Source organism: Centropristis striata, chromosome 2 (assembly GCF_030273125.1).
Source record: "Centropristis striata isolate RG_2023a ecotype Rhode Island chromosome 2, C.striata_1.0, whole genome shotgun sequence".
NCBI classification, from domain to species: Eukaryota; Metazoa; Chordata; class Actinopteri; order Perciformes; family Serranidae; genus Centropristis; species Centropristis striata.
In genome coordinates, this window is record NC_081518.1 from 293,180 (window position 1) to 317,457 (window position 24,278).

The following is a 24,278-nucleotide window of genomic DNA, read 5'->3' on the forward strand; positions in this document are numbered from 1 at the left end:
GCAGTACAGTGTGTATGTGCTAACAGGCTAACAGTTAGCTCTGTAGCAGTACAGTGTGTATGTGCTAACAGGCTAACAGTTAGCTCTGTAGCAGTACAGTGTGTATGTGCTAACAGGCTAACAGTTAGCTCTGTAGCAGTACAGTGTGTATGTGCTAACAGGCTAACAGTTAGCTCTGTAGCAGTACAGTGTGTATGTGTTGCTGCTGCAGGAGGCGTTGAGTCTATTGGGCCACTATTAGAGTTGCTCGATTCTGATTCCAGGATCAGAAATTGCTCCGATACTGGTGAAAATATTGGCATCAGTATCATCGAGTACTGGAGTCTGATACCACGTCATTTATTAAATTAGAAATCTATTTACTGGTGCGCTCCGTTGAGCTAATATTGTGGCACTTTAATTTAAATATATTCCTAGATTTATGTATTTAAGTTGCTGTTGCACTACTATTTTATTTAAAAATAAATGTAAAAATAAATGGCTTGAATGTGCTCTATTTATTCATGTTTTACGAAGGGTTTAACCACAGTGATAATCATATCACAGTCCTGCAGGTGTAATGATAGATTTTTTTATAACATCCTGGTATCTGATCGGTATCAGCCGATACTTACAGCATCAGTATCAGGATCAGGATCAGTATCAGGATCAGGATCAGGATCAGGATCAGGATCAGTATCAGTATCAGTATCAGTATCAGTATCAGCATCAGCATCAGCATCAGCATCAGCATCAGCATCAGCATCAGGATCAGGATCAGGATCAGGATCAGTATCAGTATCAGTATCAGTATCAGTATCAGCATCAGCATCAGCATCAGCATCAGCATCAGCATCAGCATCAGCATCAGCATCAGCATCAGGATCAGGATCAGGATCAGGAGGGAACAAATGGTATCTGAACATCTCTAGTCACTATAAGATGTGAATTTGTCCGTTTGTGGTTCTGGTCTGTCGGTTGATCAACTGAAGCTGTTTCAGGGAGATTTTTGCTCTTTTTACATGTTTTTTCTCACTGTGGCCTTGAATTTCACAGCAATATAACGTTCTATTGAATCAGCACAATCATGGCTAGAAAATGGAACAAAAAAAGGTCCTTTTTTCTGGCATTTTCATAATTATAACCTCTCCTTGCAACCTGTCCTGACCTCTCCTCTCTGCTCTGTGTAAACAGGCTTCATAGTGTTGCTGAGGAGCATCATTTAATGTTTTTAACAGGATCTAGATACAACCTTTTATTTTTGGCAACGTTTTTAATGAGACATGTTGAATAAAATGTGATTTCAAGCTTCGTTTTTGGTTTCTTCTTCTAACAGAAACTTTCAAAACCTATGATCTGTTCGAGGACTGTTGGAATATTCAAATTCCTGCGATAATGCCTATTTTTACAGTTTCTTTCTGAGATAAACCGTGTTTTTGTGGTGATCTCTTAAAGAAAACGGCCTGCAGCTCAGCTGAACTAGCCAACATCACAGTTTATCTGAGGAGGTCAGAGTAGTTTATAGTTTAGAGATCTAAACCTTTCCTCCATTAATCCATGTTTGCATCTGTGTGCTGATGTGGTTTGTCGTTTGTGGGTGTCGTCTCTGGTTCCTCCAGGTGATCCTCAGGTGATCTGTCCTCTAACTGCACGAACTACATTTATGGTTGAAATTGAGTTATAAGTTTAAAAAAAAAAAAAAAAAAAAAAAAACTCCTTGATGTCTGTTTTATCTTGTGACAAAGTTTAAAAGTTCAATTTTGCTTAATTTCAGAGAAATAATGGAACTGTTCAGAGATGAAACTGTTCAGAGATGGAACTGTTCAGAGATGAAACTGTTCAGAGATGAAGCTGCTCACTAAAAGGTCTGTGGATCACCTTGAGAAGCGGGTCATGGTTTCTGGAAAGAGACATTAATGACTCTTGAGGTTTTAAATGTATTTTAAGTGTTAGAGTGTCATTTAGTTCCATGAAAGTCAAGAGAAGGCCGCAGAGATCTCCAACACTCACAGACTCACACTAAAACTATCCTGATTAATAAATAACTACAGGTTAGAGCAAATTTAATATTTTTGATTTGGGAGAAACTGTCCCTTTAACCCTGCAGAGACTTGGGAGGTTCAGTCAGTTTTTTAATAATTTTCATTCTGCCACTTTACTAATGTTTCCCATGACACGTTGGTATTATTTCTTTCAGCACGACCTATATGACCTGATAGCTATTCTTTTTTACTTAAATTTACTGGATCAACATTTTAAACCCAAAAGAAACCCAAAAAACATTAAATTGGATATCTAAAATGTTGTTTTTTAACTTTCAAAACATAATCACGCTCAATTATATATATAATACATATATAATAGTGTTTTTCAGCTGCTTTTGGACAAACTATACCACCATTGGCCTATTTTATTTCATAGGCTATTTTTAATTAAGATATTTTTTATTTAAATGTCACTTTATGGAGCTTTGATTTTAAAAAAGGTTCTCTAACTACTTGTGACATGTCAGATTTGACTTTGACTGAACATTTGCTCTCACTTTGTGATAAAAATATCAGGATATATATCGTATATCCATATTCAGCATATAAACATCAGTATATGACTGTTGGTCCATATCGGCCAGCTTTACTATGACTCAATACACAAGATGTCTCTTTATAAAGCTTGTAATCACGTTCTGCCTGGAGGTTTTCTGTCCTCGTTCTGTGTGTAAATGTGGGCTGACAGACGTTAGAAACTTTAGATGAGCTTGATGAAACATCCAGCAGGAATGTGGAGCAGTGAAGCTGCTGATTTGTGCCAGGATGCATAAAGAAATGACCCACATTGAGAAATTACAGTCTCGTAAACGGTTCATTATTTACAGCTGCTGCTGATGGCATTATGTAACACTTGACTTTAGTCCTCCGCTGATTGATATGTTGTTGTTGTTGTTGTTGTTGTTGTTTTGGGTTCATAGATCTGCTGTGTTTATTTTTATAGATTTACATGGACGCAGACCGACTCATAAAGTTCACATCAACATGCTCGCACATTAATATACCAACAAATATCTGACAGTTCAGGGTTTTCAAAATCAAATAAATAAATCAATCAAATCAAAATCAAACAAAATGACTTTACTTATCCCCGAGGGTAAATCCAGTGAGTCTGTTATCTCTATTAGAATGAGACAGCCTGATCATTCTACATAAAACGACCAAAAAAAGATGTAAAGTGACCCAAAAAGACGTAATATGACCAAAAAAAGAAGTAGAATAACCCCAAAAATATGTAAAATTACCCGAAAAGATGTAAAATGACCCAAAAAGATGTAAGATTACCACCCTAAAATTACCCTTTTATCAGATCCCTATATTCAGATTCCTGTCCATTCCTGATACACGCCACAATAGCAGTGTCGTCAGTACTTCTGGATGTGGCAGGACTCAGAGTTGTATTTGAAGTCTGCTGTGTACAGTGTGAACAGGAGTGGAGCCAGAACAGTGCCTTGTGGAGCCCCTGTACAGTGTGAACAGGAGTGGAGCCAGAACAGTGCCTTGTGGAGCTCCTGTACAGTGTGAACAGGAGTGGAGCCAGAACAGAGCCTTGTGGAGCCCCTGTACAGTGTGAACAGGAATGGAGCCAGAACAGTGCCTTGTGGAGCTCCTGTACAGTGTGAACAGGAGTGGAGCCAGAACAGAGCCTTGTGGAGCCCCTGTACAGTGTGAACAGGAGTGGAGCCAGAACAGTGCCTTGTGGAGCCCCTGTGCTGCTCATTAATGTCCCAGAAACACAGTTCAACCTGACGTACTGTGGTCTTCCTGTCAGGTGATCTGTGATCCAGGAGATGAAGATCCTCTCCATCTCTGTCAGCTGGTTTCTGACTGTGTTGGGTTGATGGTGCTGATTAAAGGGTGTAGCTGAGCACCAGAGCTGTTTCAGGCACCACCTGAGCCGAATTAATGTAAAATCAATGTGGAGAGCACCAGAACCAACTAAATGACTTTTCCAGATCTAATGTTTGTACACTCTAAAAACAACTGTTGTTTTATGGTAAAAACCAGCAGAACTTTACCGTAATAAATACGGTGCAACTTTTTCTAATATTACGGTAAAATGATATTAGCACTATTGATTTCACATTTAAGATTGACATTTTATTCCATATTTTACCGTAAAAAAAAAAGTTTTTCCATCAAAAGAAACGCTGTTCTGCCATATAATTGACAAGAAAATACTTTATAAATGCTGTTGCTGACGTTGATGTTACTGAAGAGGAGTGATGCTCTGCTAATCATGTGATCTCTGAGCTCCTCTGTTGAGATGAGAGAGCTGGTCCATTACACAGCTGATGATAATCCTGCAGCACTGCTGCTCACTACTATGAGAGAGAGAGAGAGAGAGTCAGCAGTAGGTCACCGTACACTACTACACTCTACTGTAATCTACTGTAATCTACTAAAAATATCTACAAAAATATGTAAAATTACCCAAAAAGATGTAAAATTACCAAAAAAATATGTAGTTAACAATACATCTACTGATGCACAGCCTGGACACATCATCAGGGTTGGATCCTAGACTCACTGGGTGTTTCAGGTCTGATCCAGGTGACCTGATCCAGGTGACCAGGTCTGGGCCTGTCAGAGTGGCCTGCTCCACCCACTACAACCACTGCTCTCCCCTTTTAACCAGAGCCATCTGGAGGCTTTCTCTGCTGCCTCCACATTTTTGCCTATGGCCCTTCTACGGTTACACCCGTTATGCCTAGTGTGCCGTAGGCTTTGCTCAGGGAGTGGCTGGCAAACCCCCGACAGCCCACCTCCACTGGCATACACCTGGTCATACACCTGGTCATCCACCTGGTCATACACCTGGTCATACACCTGGTCATCCACCTGGTCATACACCTGGTCATCCACCTGGTCATACACCTGGTCATACACCCGTTCCTCCGACAATCCTCCACCAGCTCCTGGTACTTCTCCCTATAAAATTAACATAAAATATGTACAATTACCCCCAAAAATATGTGTTGAGTGTTGATATGAGACTTTCTTAACCTATGACCCCTTTAAGTTCAAATGTCAATGATAATGCCAGTTTTTACAGTTTCTTTCTACAATAAACAGCATATTTTTTTTAGCAATCTTTTAAATAAAACATGCATTTTAAGGGTTTAGAGGGTTAATGTGATGAAGAAGTGAAATCAGTATACTATATAAACTCAACTGTACATGTTGTAATAAATAATAATATATTTTATTTAAAGAGCGCTTTACATGGTACTCAAAGACGCTTAACAGTCTTAATAGTGGTTCTGCTGAATTAAACTGTTTATGGTTGTCTTGTATTAAACATATTAAGCCATACAGAACATATGTCATGTCCCACCCCCAAAAAATAAGCAGATGGATGGATTAAAGAGATGCATACATTTTTTAAAAAGTACATCTAGAAAGGGTTAGCTGCAGCAAATCCAGATAATGCCGTACATAACATAACATATTATATATATATATATATATATATATATTCTCTGTAAGCTAAAATAAGACTTTATTTATTAATCCCGCAGTGGAGAAATTCAGTCATTACAGCAGCTCTACATAGAGAAGTTACAAAGATCTATAACCTATAAAAATAACAAAATAAGACAGTTTACATACACATTGTGGTATGATTTGGTATTGCACATAGATTGTTGCATGGGACAATTCATCAAAAGTGTGTGTGTGTGTGTGTGTGTGTGTGTGTGTGTGTGTGTTGGTTGGTGGGTTGGTTGGTTGGTTGGTTGGTAGGTTGGTGGGTTGGTGGGTTGGTTGGTTGGTGGGTTGGTTGGTTGGTGGGTTGGTTGGTTGGTTGGTGGATTGGTTGGTTGGTGGGTTGGTGGGTGGGTTGGTTGGTTGCTAGGTTGGTTGGTTGGTGGGTTGGTTGGTTGGTTGGTTGGTTGATTGGTGTGTTGGTAGGTTGGGTGGTTGGTTGGTGGGTGGGTTGGTGGGTTGGTTGGTTGGTTGGTTGATTGGTGTGTTGGTAGGTTGGTTGGTTGGTTGGTTGGTTGGTAAGTTGGTGGGTGGGTTGGTGGGTTGGTTGGTTGGTTGGTTGATTGGTGTGTTGGTAGGTTGGTGGGTTGGTTGGTTGGTTGGTAGGTTGGTGGGTGGGTTGGTGGGTTGGTTGGTTGGTTGGTTGATTGGTGTTAGTGACGTCAGTGAAAACCTTCTGCTGCTCTGAGTCATCAACCATCATCTGGACAAAAAGACAACACAATGTCTTTAGTGCAAGTCTCTTCAAGTTCATATTTATCACAATTTTAAGGTTTGTTTTGGTTTCTTTTTCCAAATGGAAACTTTTGTTACCTGTGATCCGTTCAAGGACTGTCGGAAAGATCAGATTTCAGTGATAATGGCTGTTTTTACAGTTTCTTTTTACGATAAACAGTAGATAGTAGAAAACATAAGGGTTTTTTTTCCATGTGGGTTCAAAGGGTTAATATTTGAAGCTTAATAATAAATGAAATCATGTTGTGTTTATTGCTACAGGACTAATGGATTGCATCATATGGTCCAGTGTTCCTGATATTTTGTCCACCCTTGGTATTATTATTATCAGAGGAAATATCACGTCTCAGTGATGAGCTGAGAGCTCACTCTGAAATCTGATATCAGATGTTTCCTGGCAGCCACTTCCTTTCTTCTGCTGTTTGATTGACAGTAAGCAGAGCAAAACCTAATAAGTAGCAAATATGAAATCACTCAATTTAGTCAGAGTGAAGTTACTATAAAGCAGAAACATTTGACGAAACCAAGTTAAAGTGTGAGTGTGTGGAAGCTGTTTTACAGGAATAAATAGCAGCTAATGGCTTCTTGTAAAGGTTTAAAATCAATGTGTGAAGCTGCAGCAGCTCAGTGGCTGAAGCAGACAACCAGGGATAATATGAGATAATATAATAGAGATGAAGACATAATATAATAGAGATGAAGACATAATATAATAGAGATGAAGACAGCTAACAGACCATCAGAACAGCTGGACTGATACAGATGTTGGCTATAAAGACACAAGCAAACATGACTTTTTAAGATATTTATCAGGGTAAACACATACACTAGGGGTGTGTATTTCAGACAGAAGTACTATTCGATAATCGTGGTAGTCCATATCGCCCATCCCTACATCTGACCACAATATATATATATATATATATATATATATATATATATATATATATATATATATATATATATAATCGATATATGGCCCAGCCCTATTAGTCAGCGTCATGTTGTTTTCTCACAGTTGTTGTTGTTGTTTTCCTGTTGTTTCCTGTGTGTAGAACATGAGCGATGCGATGGCCGTGCTCCACAAGCTGCAGACGGGTCTGGACGTCAACGTGAAGTTCACGGGGGTCCGAGTGTTCGAGTATACGCCTGAATGCATCGTGTTTGATCTGCTGGACATCCCTCTGTACCACGGCTGGCTGGTCGACCCCCAGGTCAGACTCTTTAAACAGGAACTAACACGTCTGATTGATTCCTCTCTGAACCCACACGGATCTTTAGATTCACTGTGAAATATTCTCCCTCAGCTCTCCTTTCATTCAAAGTGAACCTGGTAACACTTTATAATAACCATCATTCATAAACAGGGTTCGAAGGTGCTTGAAACACTTGGAAATGCTTGAATTTAATGTTTTGTTTTCAAGGTTTGAATTTTGGATAAAGTGCTTAAAATTGTATCTGCGTTTCTTTAACAACAAAATCCTACAGAATAGAAATATAATTAGAAATGAAAACATAAAATAATCATTTTCAGTATGTACGTACATATTCAAAGAAATATGTAATTTACCACAGCTGTAAGATGCTGGAAAAGCTTGAAAATGGACCTGAAAAGTGCTTGAAAAGTGCTTGAATTAGACCTGGAAAAGGTGTACGAACTCTGATAAATGGTAAATATATAGTTAATATATAGTTAATAAACGTTATTGAATATAGTTTGTGTCGTGTGTTCCAGATGCAGGACATGGTGAAGGCTGTAGGGAACTGCAGCTACAACCAGCTGGTGGAGAAGATCATCTCCTGCAAACAGTCAGACAGCAGCGAGCTGGCAGGAGAAGGTCAGTGCTCCTCATCAGCTGATCACTCCTCCTCATCTCCTCATCTCCTCATCTCCTCTCTCCTCCTCTCCTCTCCTCATCTCCTCATCTTCTCCTCTCCTCATCTCCTCATCTCCTCATCTCCTCTCTCCTCATCTCCTCATCTCATATATTATTTTACTGACTGAACGTCTGTTGGTGTAAACCAGCATCAGACTCATCCTGGTCCATGTTTCTGATTCTGCTCATTAATCTTAATGAATCCTAATGAATCTCTTCCTCCTGTGTGTGTGTGTGTGTGTGTGTGTGTCTGTGTGTGTGTGTGTGTGTGAGTGTGTGTGTGTGTGTGTGTGTGTGTGTGTGTGTGTGTGTGTGTGTCTGTGTGTGTGTCTCTGTGTGTGTGTGTGTGTGTGTGTGTGCAGGCCTGGTGGCGGAGCAGTTCCTGAGCAGCACGGCGACCCAGCTGACGTACCACGGTCTCTGTGAGCTGACGTCCAGCGTTCAGGAGGGAGAACTCTGTGTTTTCTTCAGGAACAATCACTTCAGCACCATGATCAAATACAAGGTGACACGAGGAGAACACTGGTACTGTTACTGGTCACCAGTAGACACCAGTCAGACTGGATGGGATTCAGTCTGTTGCTCCAGTCAGTGGCCAGGGCCAATAAGGGCCAATAACGGCCAATAACAGCCAATAACAGCCAATAAGGGCCAATAAGGGCCAATAACGGCCAATAAGGGCCAATAAGGGCCAATAACGGCCAATAACGGCCAATAAGGGCCAATAACAGCCAATAAGGGCCAATAACAGCCAATAAGGGCCAATAACGGCCAATAACGGCCAATAAGGGCCAATAACGGCCAATAACGGCCAATAAGGGCCAATAAGGGCCAATAAGGGCTAATAACTGCCAATAAGGGCCAATAAGGGCCAATAACTGCCAATAAGGGCCAAAAAGGGCCAATAAGGGCCAATAAGGGCCAATAAGGGCCAATAACGGCCAATAAGGGCCAATAAGGGCCAATAAAGGCCAATAAGGGCCAATAAGGGCCAATAAGGGCCAATAAAGGCCAATAAGGGCCAATAAGGGCCAATAGTTCAGCGATAATAATTTAAGTAAAACTGTTAAAAATGAATGCTGTTGATCATTTCATTGTTATTCATGCAATTCTTAGAGTATGTTAGTTTAAAATATACAATTAGTAATGTTTAAAGGGTTAAAAATGTTTCTCTGCTCTAAATGTTACATTGTGATGTCACCATACAGTGGTAACCATGGTAACGGACAGTGTATATGTTAAGGTTCAGTTTTTAGAGTCAGAACATGGAAGCAACTGTCTGCTGAAGGCGTCAGACTTATATTATATTATTATTATTATATAATTTACTTTGTTGAAAACAACGTTTCCTCTTTCTGCTTTAATGGTAGAATAACACAACGCACCAACGGCTTTAATGGTAGAAATGTGGTAATGATTTCCCGCCTTAAATGGGTTGAAAGCTGCAGATTTTCATTATGTTTGTGGATTATTACATTAGTGGGCGTTCCTTGTGTCTCTATCAGCTCCGGCCCAGCTGACCTCCAGTCTGTCTGCAGGAGGAAACAGATTCCTGTTATCTGCAGACAGGAAGTGGTACAGTCTGAACAGTTCTCTGTATAGTTCTCTGAACAGTTCTCTGAACAGTTCTCTGTATAGTTCTCTGAACAGTTCTCTGTCGTCGCCAGTATAAAGAGCTGAGTCTCACCTTTACTGTCTACAGAGTCTAACTGCAGGAAATACATTAAAACTAAAAATAAACTCTGTGATGTCTGTTTTATCTTGTTTTAGATTTCAATTTTGCTTTAATGTGTGTCTGTAATGTGTAATGTGTATAATGTATATAATGTGTGTGTGTGTGTATAATGTATAATGTATAATATGTGTGTGTGTGTGTGTGTGTGTGTGTATAATGTGTATAATGTGTGTGTGTGTATAATATGTGTGTGTGTGTGTGTGTGTGTATAATGTGTATAATGTGTGTGTGTGTATAATGTGTGTGTGTGTGTGTGTGTAATGTATAATGTATAATGTGTGTAATGTGTGTGTATAATATGTGTGTGTGTGTGTGTGTCCTCAGGGCCAGCTGTACCTGCTGGTAACTGATCAGGGTTTCCTGACGGAGGAGAAGGTCGTCTGGGAAAGTCTCCACAACGTCGACGGAGACGGAAACTTCTGTGACTCTGAGTTCCGGCTGCGTCCTCCATCGGACCCGGAGACGGTCTACCGGGGCCAGCAGGACCAGATAGACCAGGTCTGAGACGCAGCAGGCAAGACCAGCACCACCAGGAGATAACCCACTTTATCTCTGGAGAGCATTTAAACAACTCAAACTCTCCAAAACTCTGCACATACACTCATAAAAACAATACAACAAACATTTCAGCACAAAATAATCAAATTACTGCATCAATCTAAAATAAAACAATAAAATCAAACAGATAAGCATAGTAAAATACATAAAAGACGTAGTTAAACGTAGTAGAAATTACTATTTGAACACAAAATATTGAATCTAATTCAGAGCAACAACAATAAAGAACATGTTTAACACATAATGTTGTGCAGGAGAGTGAAATCTACAGGCACAACCTCAAAATGGACCAGTGCATAAAAACCAATGTTTTATAGTGTCTAACCTTAATGAAGACACAAGTGGCTGAAGTGAGGAGCTGTGGTTGTGGATTGCTGCTGTGTTACGTTGCTCCGTAGACTAGATAGACTAGATTAGACTAGATTAGATTAGACTGGACTAGACTGGACTAGACTAGATTAGAGATTAGAGAAAAGACTATCGACTACAGAGAGTTTTATAATGAGAGCAGAGTGAATGTAGTGAAGCGTTGCCAGCTGTGCAGGTGAATCATGGAGTGTGTCTCTCTGTGATCGTTGTGTCAGGACTACCTGATGGCGCTGTCGCTGCAGCAGGAGCAGCAGAGCCAGGAGCTGCAGTGGGAGCAGCTCCCTGAAGGCATCAGCGACCTGGAGCTGGCCAAGAAGCTGCAGGAGGAGGAGGACCGGCGCGCCTCCCAGTACTACCAGGAGCAGGAGCAGGAGCAGGCGGCCGCAGCAGCAGCAGCAGCAGCTCAGGCTCAGGTAGTTATACACTTCATTAATGAAGCGCTTATAAACACTCTAAGACACTTAACAGGCAACTGGTGGACAGGACAGGAAGTATCAGCATCAACCGTCCCTACGTATACATAAACATACATATAAACATATACATAAACATACATACAAGCCAGCGCAGACAAGCAGCCATCCGGTCCTGCAGCCATGGACCCGCTGGCCACACACCTGCTAGTCACAGACCCACTGGTCACAGACCTACTGGTCACAGACCCACTGGTCACAGACCCACTGGTCATACTGGGGGTACAAAGCAGCGAAGGCATGGGATGGGGGGGTAGTAGGGGGGTAGTCGCATATCTGTATATGTGTAGAAGTTCGTGTGTATAGTCTCCTGGTGAGTCGCCTCGCCAGCCTCCCAATCACTCAGTCTCTCAGTTCGCAGGATTGTCATAGCAATAACACAGCAAGTTGCCATGGAGACAGCCTTGGTCAGGCTCCAGACAGAGTCAACAATCAGCAGGTGTCTGTGGGAGGTGGGGGAGGGGGTGAAGAGCGTCTCACTGCAGGGTTCTTTTACAATTTACACGACCATTCTCCTTGTCCATTCTGGTCTTCGATTCGATCCATTGGTCTTTACAAAGCCGTCAGCTTCTCCATGACGTTATCCATATTGCGGTTTGTAGCCACAGTCTGAGTGCCGACAGCTCTGCTCACCGCTTCAATCAAGTCGGGCAGCCTTATGGGGCTTTGGACAGCTGGCACCATTTACTGTACTCCTCAATAAACCAGAGTAATGCTTAGTCCAATCAGCAAAAGACCTGTAATCACGGTTCCGAATAGAAAGAGACCTTCAATATCCTCCACGGAGAGAGACGCCAGGCACACGACTCAACACCTCTCCCACCGTCCATCATGTAGCCAGCTGCTAACGTCCCAGCAGGACAGGTACAAGAAAGAGATACAGCAGAACAGGAGGAGAGGGGAGGAGCAACAGGAGGAGAGGGGAGGAGCAACAGGAGGAGAGGGGAGGAGCAACATGAGGAGAGGGGAGGAGCAACAGGAGGAGAGGGGAGGAGCAACAGGAGGAGAGGGGAGGAGCAACAGGAGGAGAGGGGAGGAGCAACAGGAGGAGAGGGAGGAGCAACATGAGCACATAATACACTTAACATGAAAGCTCATGACTTGCAACAGGGGAGGGGATGGGAGAGTGGAGGTAGCCCACGCAGACAAGCAGCCATTCGGTCCCGCTGGTCACAGACCCACTGGTCACAGACCCACTGGTCACAGACCCACTGGTCACACACCCACTGGTCACAGACCCACTGGTCACAGACCCACTGGTCACACACCCACTGGTCACAGACCCACTGGTCACACACCCGCTGGTCACAGACCTGCTGGTCACAGACCCACTGGTCACAGACCTGCTGGTCACAGACCTGCTGGTCACAGACCCGCTGGTCACAGACCCACTGGTCACAGACCCACTGGTCACAGACCCACTGGTCACAGACCTGCTGGTCACAGACCCGCTGGTCACAGACCCGCTGGTCACAGACCCACTGGTCACAGACCCACTGGTCACAGACCCACTGGTCACAGACTGGTCCAACGCTGCCATGACAACAGGTCTTTTGCTGATTGGATCAGGTATTGCTCTGGTTTATTGAGGAGAATTTTTTCTCTCCCTCTGCACTCTAGCGATGATGTCATCCACTCTAGCCTCTCCATAGGGTAACATTGGGGGGATTTTTTTGGCGTGTTTTTGCCGAGTAATTTGAAAACCGTTTGCCAAAACCCTTAGAAAAGTCACAGCATGCTTGTCATGGCCGAGCCGGTCGGTTTGATACCTTTTTAGTGTATGTGTGACCAAAACTCTGGGAGGAGTAGTCGACCCAAAAAAACACAGAAGAAACAGAAGAATAAAATCTAGGATTAATCCCGGTGGAGAGAATATAATGTGCTCTTACAAGAACACTATAAACCTGCCTTCCCTTCTGATACATTTAGTCATTTAGTCATTTAGTCATCTAGCAGACGCTTTTATCCAAAGCAACTTACAGGAAAAAAGGGGAACAATCAAGGTCTAGTGAAATATATCCTCGTCTCTGAATGTTTTCTCTCTGGCAGCAGGGCCAGCAGGAGCCGGCCGAGGGAGACGAGGCGGACCGAGGAGGTCCAGGAGGTCCAGCAGGAGGAGGAGGAGGAGGAGGAGGAGGAGGAGGAGGAGCTGCAGCCGGTGCTGGGACGGCGGCGGCGGCCGGAGCCACGCCCAGCCCCGGAAAACAGGCGTCCAGCACGGAGCGCAAAGCCAAGAAAGAGTCGAAGGATAAAGACAAATGTGTGATTTTGTAACATCCAGCGTGTCTGTGTGAGTGTGAGTGAGTGTTTTGTGCATTTCGCTGATCTGTGAGGACGCGGGACAGCGCCGGTCCTCCTCGGACCCAAAACACAAGGGCCGAGACGCCACCGGACGCCACCAGACGCCACCGGACGCCACCAGACGGGCGCCACGAGTCTGACGGAGGGTTTGCTGTTCCCAAACCACTGGTGCCTCCCCCCTCTGTCTCCTCAGTGGAACAGCAGAGACACAACAACGACTACCCGCTTCTTTTACAGGCGCCAAACTTTGTTACAGTCGCACAGTGACTCTGTTTGTCATGTGAGTTTATTAGGGTGGAATATTTTATAGCTGAAGAAATAATGTCACCCTCTCACCGTTCATCCATTCATTTCTCATTACTGCAGCTTATAAGCTTTTTTGTACGTATCAATATTCACACAGACCCACGTTGGTTTTTGTTTCTTATTAAGTTGAAGCCAAGATTTATTTATGTTTCTGTTAAAGAGGGAGACGCTTTGTGTTGTTTATGGAAACTGAGAGGGATTTTCTCATATTATTGCCTGTTGGACATCAGTGTAACACTACTAGTGTCCCTGGGAAACACTATGACCCGAAGGGTTAATTAATGCCAGAGAGCTGCCAGATACTGTAGCTACCAACATCTCAGCTGGTCCTCAGACCTGCCTTACCTCCCCACTACCATGGGAGTGTGTTTTCATGCTGACGGTGTGTGTGTGTGTGTTTGTGTGTGTGTGTGTGTGTGTGTGTGTGTGTGTGTGGACATCTCGTCTCGTTTAGTCACAAATCTTTTCCGTTGTTTGAGTTCAGCTGCAAATATTTTCTTTCATTCGGGAGACAAACTGAGAATCACGTTGCAGATTTTAACAGGATTTTTTGTCTGAATCTGAAGTTTTTTAGGAGGATCAAAGAGTCTCCTGCTGTGTGTGTGTGTGTGTGTGTGTGTGTGTGTGTGTGTGTGTGTGTGTGTGCAGGTACTATCATGATCTCTGTTTGGTTTCAGGTTTTTAAATCAAACCTGCAGATTTCATTAATTCACATGTAAAATTAATATTAATTAATATTAATTAATATTCCTCCAAGCCAGGAAAGTTCAGTTATAATATTTTTGTGAACGTTTTATTCTTTTTCCACAAATCTGAACCCGACAGAAACACGAGAACCGGACTGGTTTCCTGCTGGTTTCCTGTTTAGTCTAGAGCTGCAACTAACCATTATTATCATTATGGATTAATCTGTCAATAAAATGTATAAAAATATCAATGAGTGTCTCCAAAACACCAGATGACGTCCTCAAATCTCTTGTTTTGTCCACAAACCAAAGAGATATTCAGTTTATTGTCATAAAGGAACAAAGAAACCAGAAATATTCACATTGAAGAAGCTGAAATCAGAGAATTTGGACTTATTGTCTTTAAAAAAAACTGCTCAAGCCAATTATTGGATTATCAAAACGTTGATGATTAATTTAATAATCGATTATTGTTCCACTAATAGAATGATTGTTGCAGCTCTAGTTTAGTGGATATTTTCTGTTATTTGTGAAAGAATAATAATAATGTGAGTTGACAGACTGTCCTGGGGATATTTAGGAGATTTCCCCTTTTAGTTGCGTTTCGCTGCAGCGTGAACATGATGATGTAAATATTAATGAACCTAAAGCTTCTTATAAAGGAGATCTGATAGAGATCAGCTGTTGGTGCCGTCCTCGTACCGCCGGACGGCCTCCCGACTCGCTTTTCTATCGTTACATTCCAAGTGGATGCCTTGACTCGAGCCGTGACTCGAGCCGTGACTCGAGCCGTGACTCGAGCCTTGACTCGAGCCTTGACTCGAGCCTTGACTCGAGCCTTGACTTGAGCCGTGACTCGAGCCTTGACCCGAGTATTGACTCGAGCCTTGACTCGAGCTGTGACTCGAGCCTTGACTCGAGCTGTGACTCGAGGTGTGACTCGAAGCTTGACCCGAGGCGTGACTCGAGGCGTGACTCGAGCCGTGACTCGAGCCGTGACTCGAGCCGTGACTCGAGGCGTGACTCGAGCCGTGACTCGAGGCTTGACCCGAGCCGTGACTCGAGGCGTGACTCGAGCCGTGACTCGAGCCTTGACTCGAGCCTTGACTCGAGGCTCGTGACTCGAGCCGTGACTCAAGGCGTGACTCGAGGCTTGACTCGAGCCGTGACTCGAGCCTTCTGTCCAGACTGAGACAGTTAAATCGTCTCGTCGTGTTGAGGACAGACTGATTGATTGACAGGCAGCAGCGTCCTGCTGTGTGGGGAAAACATTTTGATTATGGGCCCTTACCAGGCTAAGGAGCCTGTTTGGCCCTAACGAGCCTGTTTGGCCCTAACGAGGCTAACGAGCCTGTTTGGCCCTAACGAGGCTGTTTGGCCCTAACGGGGCTAACGAGCCTGTTTGGCCCTAACGAGGCTAACGAGCCTGTTTGGCCCTAACGAGGCTAACGAGCCTGTTTGGCCCTAACGAGGCTGTTTGGCCCTAACGAGGCTAACGAGCCTGTTTGGCCCTAACGAGGCTGTTTGGCCCTAACGAGGCTAACGAGCCTGTTTGGCCCTAACGAGGCTGTTTGGCCCTAACGAGGCTAACGAGCCTGTTTGGCCCTAACGAGGCTAACGAGCCTGTTTTTGTAAATATATATAGCGCCTTACAACATTTCAACATATTTTATAGGACAAAAGGAAACCGAACGAGACAATCCATGCTTTATTATTTTATTTGTGGTCACATCAGAAATCCTCTCAGGCCTTTTGTGACGGGACTCGTCCTCCAGTGTCTTCATGTATCGGCACAAGTCCCTCGGCCTCTAGTCACTCTAGTCACTCTAGTCACTATTCAATCTAGTCACTCTAGTCACTTTCTCAGTCGCAACTTTAACTATCAGGTGCATCTCAATAAATGACAATATGATAGAAAAGTTTATTTATGTCAGTAATTCAATAACACATTCTATAGATCCATTACACACAGAATGAAACATTTCATGTCTTCATTTATTTAATTTATTCTTAATTATTAAAATTAGTGGCTTACATTTAATGAAGACATAAAATTCAGTGTCTCAAAAAATGTGAATATTACAAAAGACCAATTATAAAGTCTGTTTAATATGTAAATGTTTCCTGTGAACAGTCTGTCATCTATATGGACACCCAAAAAATTAGAATATCTTGAAAAAGTTCAATATTTGTTGTCAATCATTTCAGAAAGTGAAGCTGAAACATTATATCTATATAATGTAGAATCTGTAGATTCATTACTAAATAGAGTTTTGTGTTTTCATTATCTCAGAGAATTATCAAAAACAAGAAAAACAGGCTGAAATATTTCACTCTGTGTAATGAATCTGTATAATGTTTGAGTTTTACTTTCTGAAATGATTAACAACAAATATTGAACTTTTTCATGATATTCTCATTATTTTTGAGATGTTCCTGATTATGATCAATACTAAATGGACTTTTCATCATATTGACTTATTGAGATGATCACACAACGTTTTTGACACTTTGAAGGACTTTAACACTATTTTTTATTATTTAAGACCCACATTGTTGAACTACACACACACACACACAGAGACACACACACACACACACACACACACACAGTGAATGGAGCTGCTCCTCTTGTGTGAACGACCTGATAGAATATAAACCTGACAGGGTTCAGAAACACTTCTCATTGACCCCTATGCAGCTTCAATCATTATCATATAATCATGAGGTGATGGAGCTTTTGGCAGAATAGTTTTTATTGAGTTTAATTTCTATCTCCACCCGTTATTAATTATTAATTATTAATGAACATGCTGTTAAACCAGAGGAAGTTTAAAAAATGTCAGTTTGATTTAATGAGGAAAACTTTCTGTTGGTTTGTAATTAACTCTTTGGTCGCTCTAATTTACTGCCACTTCCAAAAAAACCTGATAAAAACTTTACAGATTCATATTTTTTTCAACTTTTTTCTGCATAAACCTCTTAAACAACTTCCACTCGGCTCAAAACCACCAAAATGTTTAAACATTTTTGGCATTTTAACCCTTTAAATGCCAGTTTGACTGCATGGTGTCACTGATGTTTTTATGAAGAAGAAACACAAAAATGTAGTTATTTTCCATATAATTATTTTTTGGCTGATGATTTTGATCAGAACTGAAGTTGATTGATAGATTTAACCAAAATATAAACATATATGAGTAATATTTTTGTAGTGTTTTTTTGGAAGTGGACATGTCTGCCATCTTAAATCTGACACGACACAAAAAACTAAAAATGCATCAAAACCTATTTTGTTGCTAATCCTTGAAATATCCAAGGCCGTGATAAAAAACTAAAAATATTTATTGTATGGAAAATAACTACATTTTTATGTTTTTTCTTTGAAAAGCAGTGACATCATGTAATCAAACTGGTGTTTATAGGGTTAAAATCATCAAAATATTTGAATGTTTGGTAGTTTTCAGCAGGGCAGAAGATGTTTCAGAGGTTTATACAGAAAAAATATTAATCTGTAAAGGTTTTATTGCATTTTTTGGAAATGGACATTTTCAGCCCGAAGGCTCTGAAAGGAGAGTAAATGTGTACACAGTGTATTATTATTATTATTATTATTATTATTATTATTGACACATTAGAAAAATTTGAATTTGAATTTCAAAATATATCAAGAAAAAAAACCTTCCAAAAATCATGTCGTTTGCAGAATCAGCCAAAATTATTACCAAAACAAAAATGACAAATATGGCTGAAAATGTCCACAGAACACTGAAATAAAGGTCTAAAACCAGATCAAACAGTAAATCTGAGGGAAATGATCTGCTGCATGGACAGATAATTTACCTTGACAAGATTTATTAAATTAAGATTATTAAATCTAGAAATAAGCATGTCGACAGATAATTTAGAAGGCTTAAAATCAGCATAAAATGCTGGTTTTAAGATGAAATTACTTACAAATTTAACTTTTACAGTCTCAAAATAAGTAAAATACACTAAATATAAGCAATTACATATTTTGTTTTCTTACTTTTAGCAAATTAAGCTGAAGATTATGAAAAAAATGTATATATACATGTACGATTCGTCCTGATGTGATTTCAGTGTTAGAGACTAAAACGTCTTCACACTGATGATTATTAGTTTATAACCAAGATAAAAACCTTTAGATTTAGAAGTTAGATCATTTATCTGGCTTTAAGAGTTCATTTATTATTTTAAGTGTTCAACATGCTTATTTCTAGATTTAATAATCTTAATTTAATAAATCTAGTCAAGGTAAATTATCTGTCCATGCAGCAGATTTACTGTTTGATCTGGTTTTAAACTCCTTTTTTTAATCTTTTTGGTCCTTGGAGGGTTAAAACTCGTCTCTTATTATTTATATTTCCTGCTGAGCATTAACTCTCTCCCTTCTTAATTATTCTACCAGAACGAGATCTTTCTGTTGTAAAGTGTTTGTTCCTGAGTGGATCAGAAGGATCGTTGTGTGTTCAGTGGTTTTCTTGTTGCCTTGTAGAAGTGAAATGCTGTAAAGTGAACTAGACGCTGGTTGAACTGGTTGAACTGGTTGGACTGGTTGAACTGGTTGGACTGGTTGGACTGGTTGAACTGGTTGAACTGGTTGAACTGGTTGGACTGGTTGACTGGTTGAACTGGTTGGACTGGTTGGACTGGTTGAACTGGTTGAACTGGTTGGACTGGTTGGACTGGTTGGACTGTTGAACTGGTTGGACTGGTTGAACTGGTTGAACTGGTTGAACTGGTTGGACTGGTTGGACTGGTTGGACTGGTTGAACTGTTGGACTGGTTGGACTGGTTGGACTGGTTGAACTGGTTGAACTGGTTGGACTGGTTGAACTGGTTGAACTGGTTGAACCGGTTGAACCGGTTGAACTGGTTGGACTGGTTGGACTGGTTGAACTGGTTGAACTGGTTGAACTGGTGGTGGTGATGAATTGGTTTTGCACTGTTCCATTGATGCACTAAGAGAAGAGAAACATACCTCATTTTATACAGAACACACGTGGTGCAGAGTGCTATTGTCTTTTAAAAACTGAATAATGGCCAAAATAATGATTATTATTATTATTATTATTATTATCTGATATTCATATTTGTAAAAGTTAAAAAGGGCTGTTACATTTTTTTGGCTTAAATGAAAGAGTACCTTTGTAAAAAAAAAATACCACTTCAATGGATCTTTGCTGCAATTTGATATATTACAGTTAGTGGTTCACACACACACACACACACACACACACACTCCAGAGGCTGAAGGGTTAAAACAACAGATTTTTGTCTCTGAGAGGGAAAATGTGTTGTTCAAACTGTTCTTCAGAGGTTTTTGTCTCTTTAAGTGACGTTTTGTCTGTGAAACAGGAACAAAAGATTTCTGCAGGTGATTTTTTTTTTCTTTGTGGCTGAAATGAAACAACAAACACTGAGAATAAAACATTTCTTCACCTGTTTTTACAGGATTAAATACAACTTTAAATAATAATCTTCCACTGATTGATATCTGAGTAGCAACCTGTTCAAATATATTCAATCATTCTTTATTATTGGCACAGAGTTAAAAAACAATATTTTGTTTTTTTAATTTTTTTCTAACACAAAAACAGTGAAATATAAGAATCACTAAAACTAAATAGAAACATTTCATTAAATATAAATATATGTGAGACAAATCAATGACAGAAACAATTCATGAAGTACAAATCTCTGAATATATATATATATATATATATATATATATATATATATATATGTTTTATAAAATATTATATGTAAGTGTGTGTGTGTTGTATGTGTGTAGATCCCAGTGAGAACATGTTCAGGTTTTTGTGAGACCATAGATGTGGTCTTGTCCAGGCTTTAGTCAGGTCCAGGTCCAGGTTGTAGTCAGGTCCAGGCTTTAGTCAGGTCCTGGTCCCAGTTGTAGTCAGGTCCAGGTCCAGGTTGTAGTCAGGTCCAGGTCCCGGTTGTAGTCAGGTCCTGGTCCAGGTTGTAGTCAGGTCCAGGTCCCGGTTGTAGTCAGGGTCCTGGTCCAGGTTGTAGTCAGGTCCTGGTCCAGGTTGTAGTCAGGTCCAGGTCCAGGTTGTAGTCAGGTCCAGGTCCCGGTTGTAGTCAGGTCCAGGTCCAGGTTGTAGTAAGGTCCAGGTCCAGGTTGTAGTCAGGTCCAGGTCCAGGTTGTAGTCAGGTCCAGGTCCAGGTTGTAGTCAGGTCCAGGTCCGGTTGTAGTCAGGTCCAGGTCCAGGTTGTAGTCAGGTCCAGGTCCAGGTTGTAGTCAGGTCCAGGTCCAGGTTGTAGTCAGGTCCTGGTCCTGCTGCTGATGTTCCTCTGTAGATGGATCCAGCAGTATTAAAAGATAAAAGTAGACATTAATGTGTCAGAGAGGAAGAGATCTCTGATGATCATCACTAGAAATGTTCAACACTCAGCCTGTTTACCTGTTGACCTGTTGACCTGTTTACCTGTTTACCTGTTGACCTCTGGCTCTGTTGGGGGGAAACTTTGTTTCCCTGTTGCCAATTTTGACAGCACATTTATTATTTGTACACTGATTTAAAGACAATCTCTCTCTCTCTCTCTCTCTCTCTCTCTCTCCCTCTCTCTCTCTCTCTCCCCTCTCTCTCTCTCTCTCTCTCTCTCTCCCTCTCTCTCTCTCTCTCTCTCTCTCTCTCTCTCTCTCCCTCTCTCTCTCTCTCTCTCTCTCTCTCCCCTCTCTCCTCTCTCTCTCTCTCTCTCTCCCTCTCTCTCTCTCTCTCCTTTTATTCTGACCATTAGCGGCAAAAAATGCATCAACAAAAACACCTTTAAAATAACTTCCTGTGTTTATTGTGGATGGAGATTAAAAAGAAAACATGAACATGTTTAGTTGTTTATAATAATATTAATAATATTAGAATATGAGCTGGTGGAGAACTTGAGCCTCTAGTGGCTGAGATGAGAATTACAACAACAAACACTAAAAAATTACCTGCAAAAACCTTTACAGATAAACTAAAGGACACTTTATTCCTGTTTCACAAACCTGAAAAACATTTTGACCATTTTTTCTTCTGAAGTCATAAAGACAAGAGAGAAAACCTTTTAGATTATAGAATAAATCACCAGGTTTATTGTCTCATTTTCCTCTCAGAGACATCTGAACAATCAGAAACATGTAGAGGGTTCTGGTTCTGGTTCTGGTTCTGGTTCTCACCTTGATCAGAGCTCTGATCAGGTTATTGATCCAGTTCAGAGTTCATCATCCAACTCACAACTTCTCACAGATACGCTCAAACTTTGACAAACAAAAAGAGAACCGGCTGCTTTATGAAGCTTCATAAAGCTTCCTGGAGCTTTATGAAGCTTGCTGAAGCTTTATGAAGCTTCCTGAATCTTATGAAGCTTCTTGAAGCTTTATGAAGCTTCCTGAAGCTTTATGGAGCTTCCTGAAGCTTTATGAAGCTTCCTGAAGCTTTATGAAGCTTCAGGAAGCTTTATGGAGCTTCCTGAAGCTTTATGAAGCTTCCAGAAGCTTTATGAAGCTTCCTGAAGCTTTATGGAGCTTCCTGAAGCTTTATGGAGCTTCCTGAAGCTTTATGAAGCTTCCTGAAGCTTCTGAAGCTTTATGAAGCCTTATGAAGCCAGTGGTCTCTGTAGCAGGAGAAACGTTGATCTTGTGGTCTGATCTGATGCTGAATCCAACGGGAGACTTTTCTTATTGATGCAATATCAACCTCCCAGCTGGGACTTTATGGTGCATGTATAGAGCGGACTGACATGTTAGACAGAGTCAAAACTTTATTATTATTGTTATTATTATTATTGTTATTAACGACCCCGAGCATTTACTTTCCTGTGTACGGCCGTTATGTTGATATTTGTCATGAAGCAGAAGGAGTTTGGCTGTTTGTGAATATGGAGTTTATTCATTGTGTTGATTTCAATGTTCATCTATTTACATAAATGACCAAATAATGTATGTAGCCTTTCACATCACAGTCACATAATGTATATGGTGATATATATATATGTATAAATATATATATATAACATAATGCCTTATAGACGAGGGACATTCAGCCTGATTAGAAGAAGCAGGATAATAATAAAAGACTAAGATCAATATTTGTCTTGTTGTCGTTTCTAATCAAACAATATTTTAACCCTTTAAAGCCTGAACCATCAAACACCTGCCAGAATATTCACGTTTTTTTAAACTGGAGTGTTTATTGAACCTGCTGATGTTTTTTTATTATTTAAATATCAATTAGCTTATATGAATTCTAATCTGTATCATATTTGATCCATCAGGTCTTTTTGTGCAATTTGTTGCTCACAGTTTTCTTGAACTAACAAAAAACATATAAAACCTGATATTATTAACCCTCTAAAGTCTCTAAAAGCTCCAAATAATCCAGACTTGTTGCCTCCATCAGAGTATAAAACAAAGCAGCGTGGAGCCCTACTGTACATTTACCTCTAAAGTTCTGGCTGTAAACTCCATGAGGCCAGTTTCAGTTTGATGATGATATACCAAGTAAAACTGGAGACAAGCTCAAATAGATTTAGTATCAAATGATAGAACTGGATGGAACCCTCTTATATGGTAGATTTGACTCCTTTGCTCACATTTTACACATTTAAAATTCTTTATTCAGCATGATAGTGTTCTGAAAGTTAAAAAAAAGATTCAAAATCACATTTTATGTTGGACTAAAGGACTAAAAAAAGAGCCAAATCAAATGGAGTCCCACTAGAATAAAAAGCAGAGTTGATGACAGGATCACACACAATCACAAGATCACATGATTGTTGTGAAGTGACATTAGATGTTATAACCTCCCAGGACCACCAGAGGGCGCTACAGTGTTGGACCAGTGGTGGTAGTCAGAGATAGATGGAAGAAAGGCTTGAAGGTGTTTATTTCAGTTTATTTCAGTTTATTAGAATAGTGAGACGGCTGTTAGGAGTTCATGACTCTGTTACTGTCTTCAGAGGGTCAGGCTTCAAGCTCTTATATAATACATATTAATAATATGTGTATATATATATATATATATATATATATATATATATATATATATATATATATATATATATATACACATATTATTAATATATTAAAAGAGTCCAGGTGACTGATTAGTTCAGCGACTGCATCTCTCCACAGTCACCAACAGGACTGTTGCTGCTGAATGATGATGGACAGGAACACTGACCTCATAAACCTGATTTAAAGAAGAAGGTGGAAGCAGAACAAGCAAGTCAGGAATCTCACTGTCACTGTGTTAATGTGAGTTTTATATGAATGGCACTTTACCGTGTTTTGTGTGGAAGGTCCCTTTAATTACTGTTTTGGTAATTCTGTGTCTTTTTTTAAACAATTCTTTGTCTTTTTTTTGGTCATTTTGATACTGCCTCTAGTGGCCCCCAGGTAATTTGAGTTTGAGACCCCTGACCTAAATGGACACCAGGACTGATCCAGGAGGCAACAGGGCCAGTTTCCTACACTGTGATGCTCTGAAATGGTAAAATGGTGAGGAGACACGTGGATCAACTGTTCAGCAGAAAAGAGCAAGAGTGGTTCTGATACCAGATCCTCCTGGTGAAGAAGAAGAAGAAGGTGTGGAGCATAGAACAGCTGCTGCATTAGGAGGAGACCCAGATGTTCCTGGTGGGAGACAAAACCATGAGGGAAGTGTTCCTAGTGGTCCACCTGCTGAGTTCCTGTTGTC

At 40.8% G+C, this 24,278-nt stretch overlaps 1 protein-coding gene across 2 annotated transcripts in view; it reads left to right on the plus strand.

Annotated features, from left to right (window-relative positions):
• The window catches only part of mindy2 (MINDY lysine 48 deubiquitinase 2), a 31,661-nt gene extending 15,418 nt beyond the window's left edge, over positions 1 to 16,243 (plus strand). Inside the window, exons 4-10 of one of the 2 annotated variants that reach the window (XM_059352225.1) lie at positions 7,301 to 7,459; positions 7,981 to 8,083; positions 8,485 to 8,627; positions 10,182 to 10,355; positions 11,000 to 11,197; positions 13,307 to 13,352; positions 13,395 to 16,243. In XM_059352225.1, the coding sequence (XP_059208208.1) occupies positions 7,301 to 7,459; positions 7,981 to 8,083; positions 8,485 to 8,627; positions 10,182 to 10,355; positions 11,000 to 11,197; positions 13,307 to 13,352; positions 13,395 to 13,531 (960 nt within the window). In that variant the 3' untranslated portion in view covers positions 13,532 to 16,243. Of the gene's footprint in view, positions 1 to 7,300; positions 7,460 to 7,980; positions 8,084 to 8,484; positions 8,628 to 10,181; positions 10,372 to 10,999; positions 11,198 to 13,306; positions 13,353 to 13,394 lie in introns of those variants that run through there. The other variant, XM_059352218.1, reaches the window with a different exon arrangement.
• The last annotated feature ends 8,035 nt before the right edge of the window (positions 16,244 to 24,278 follow it).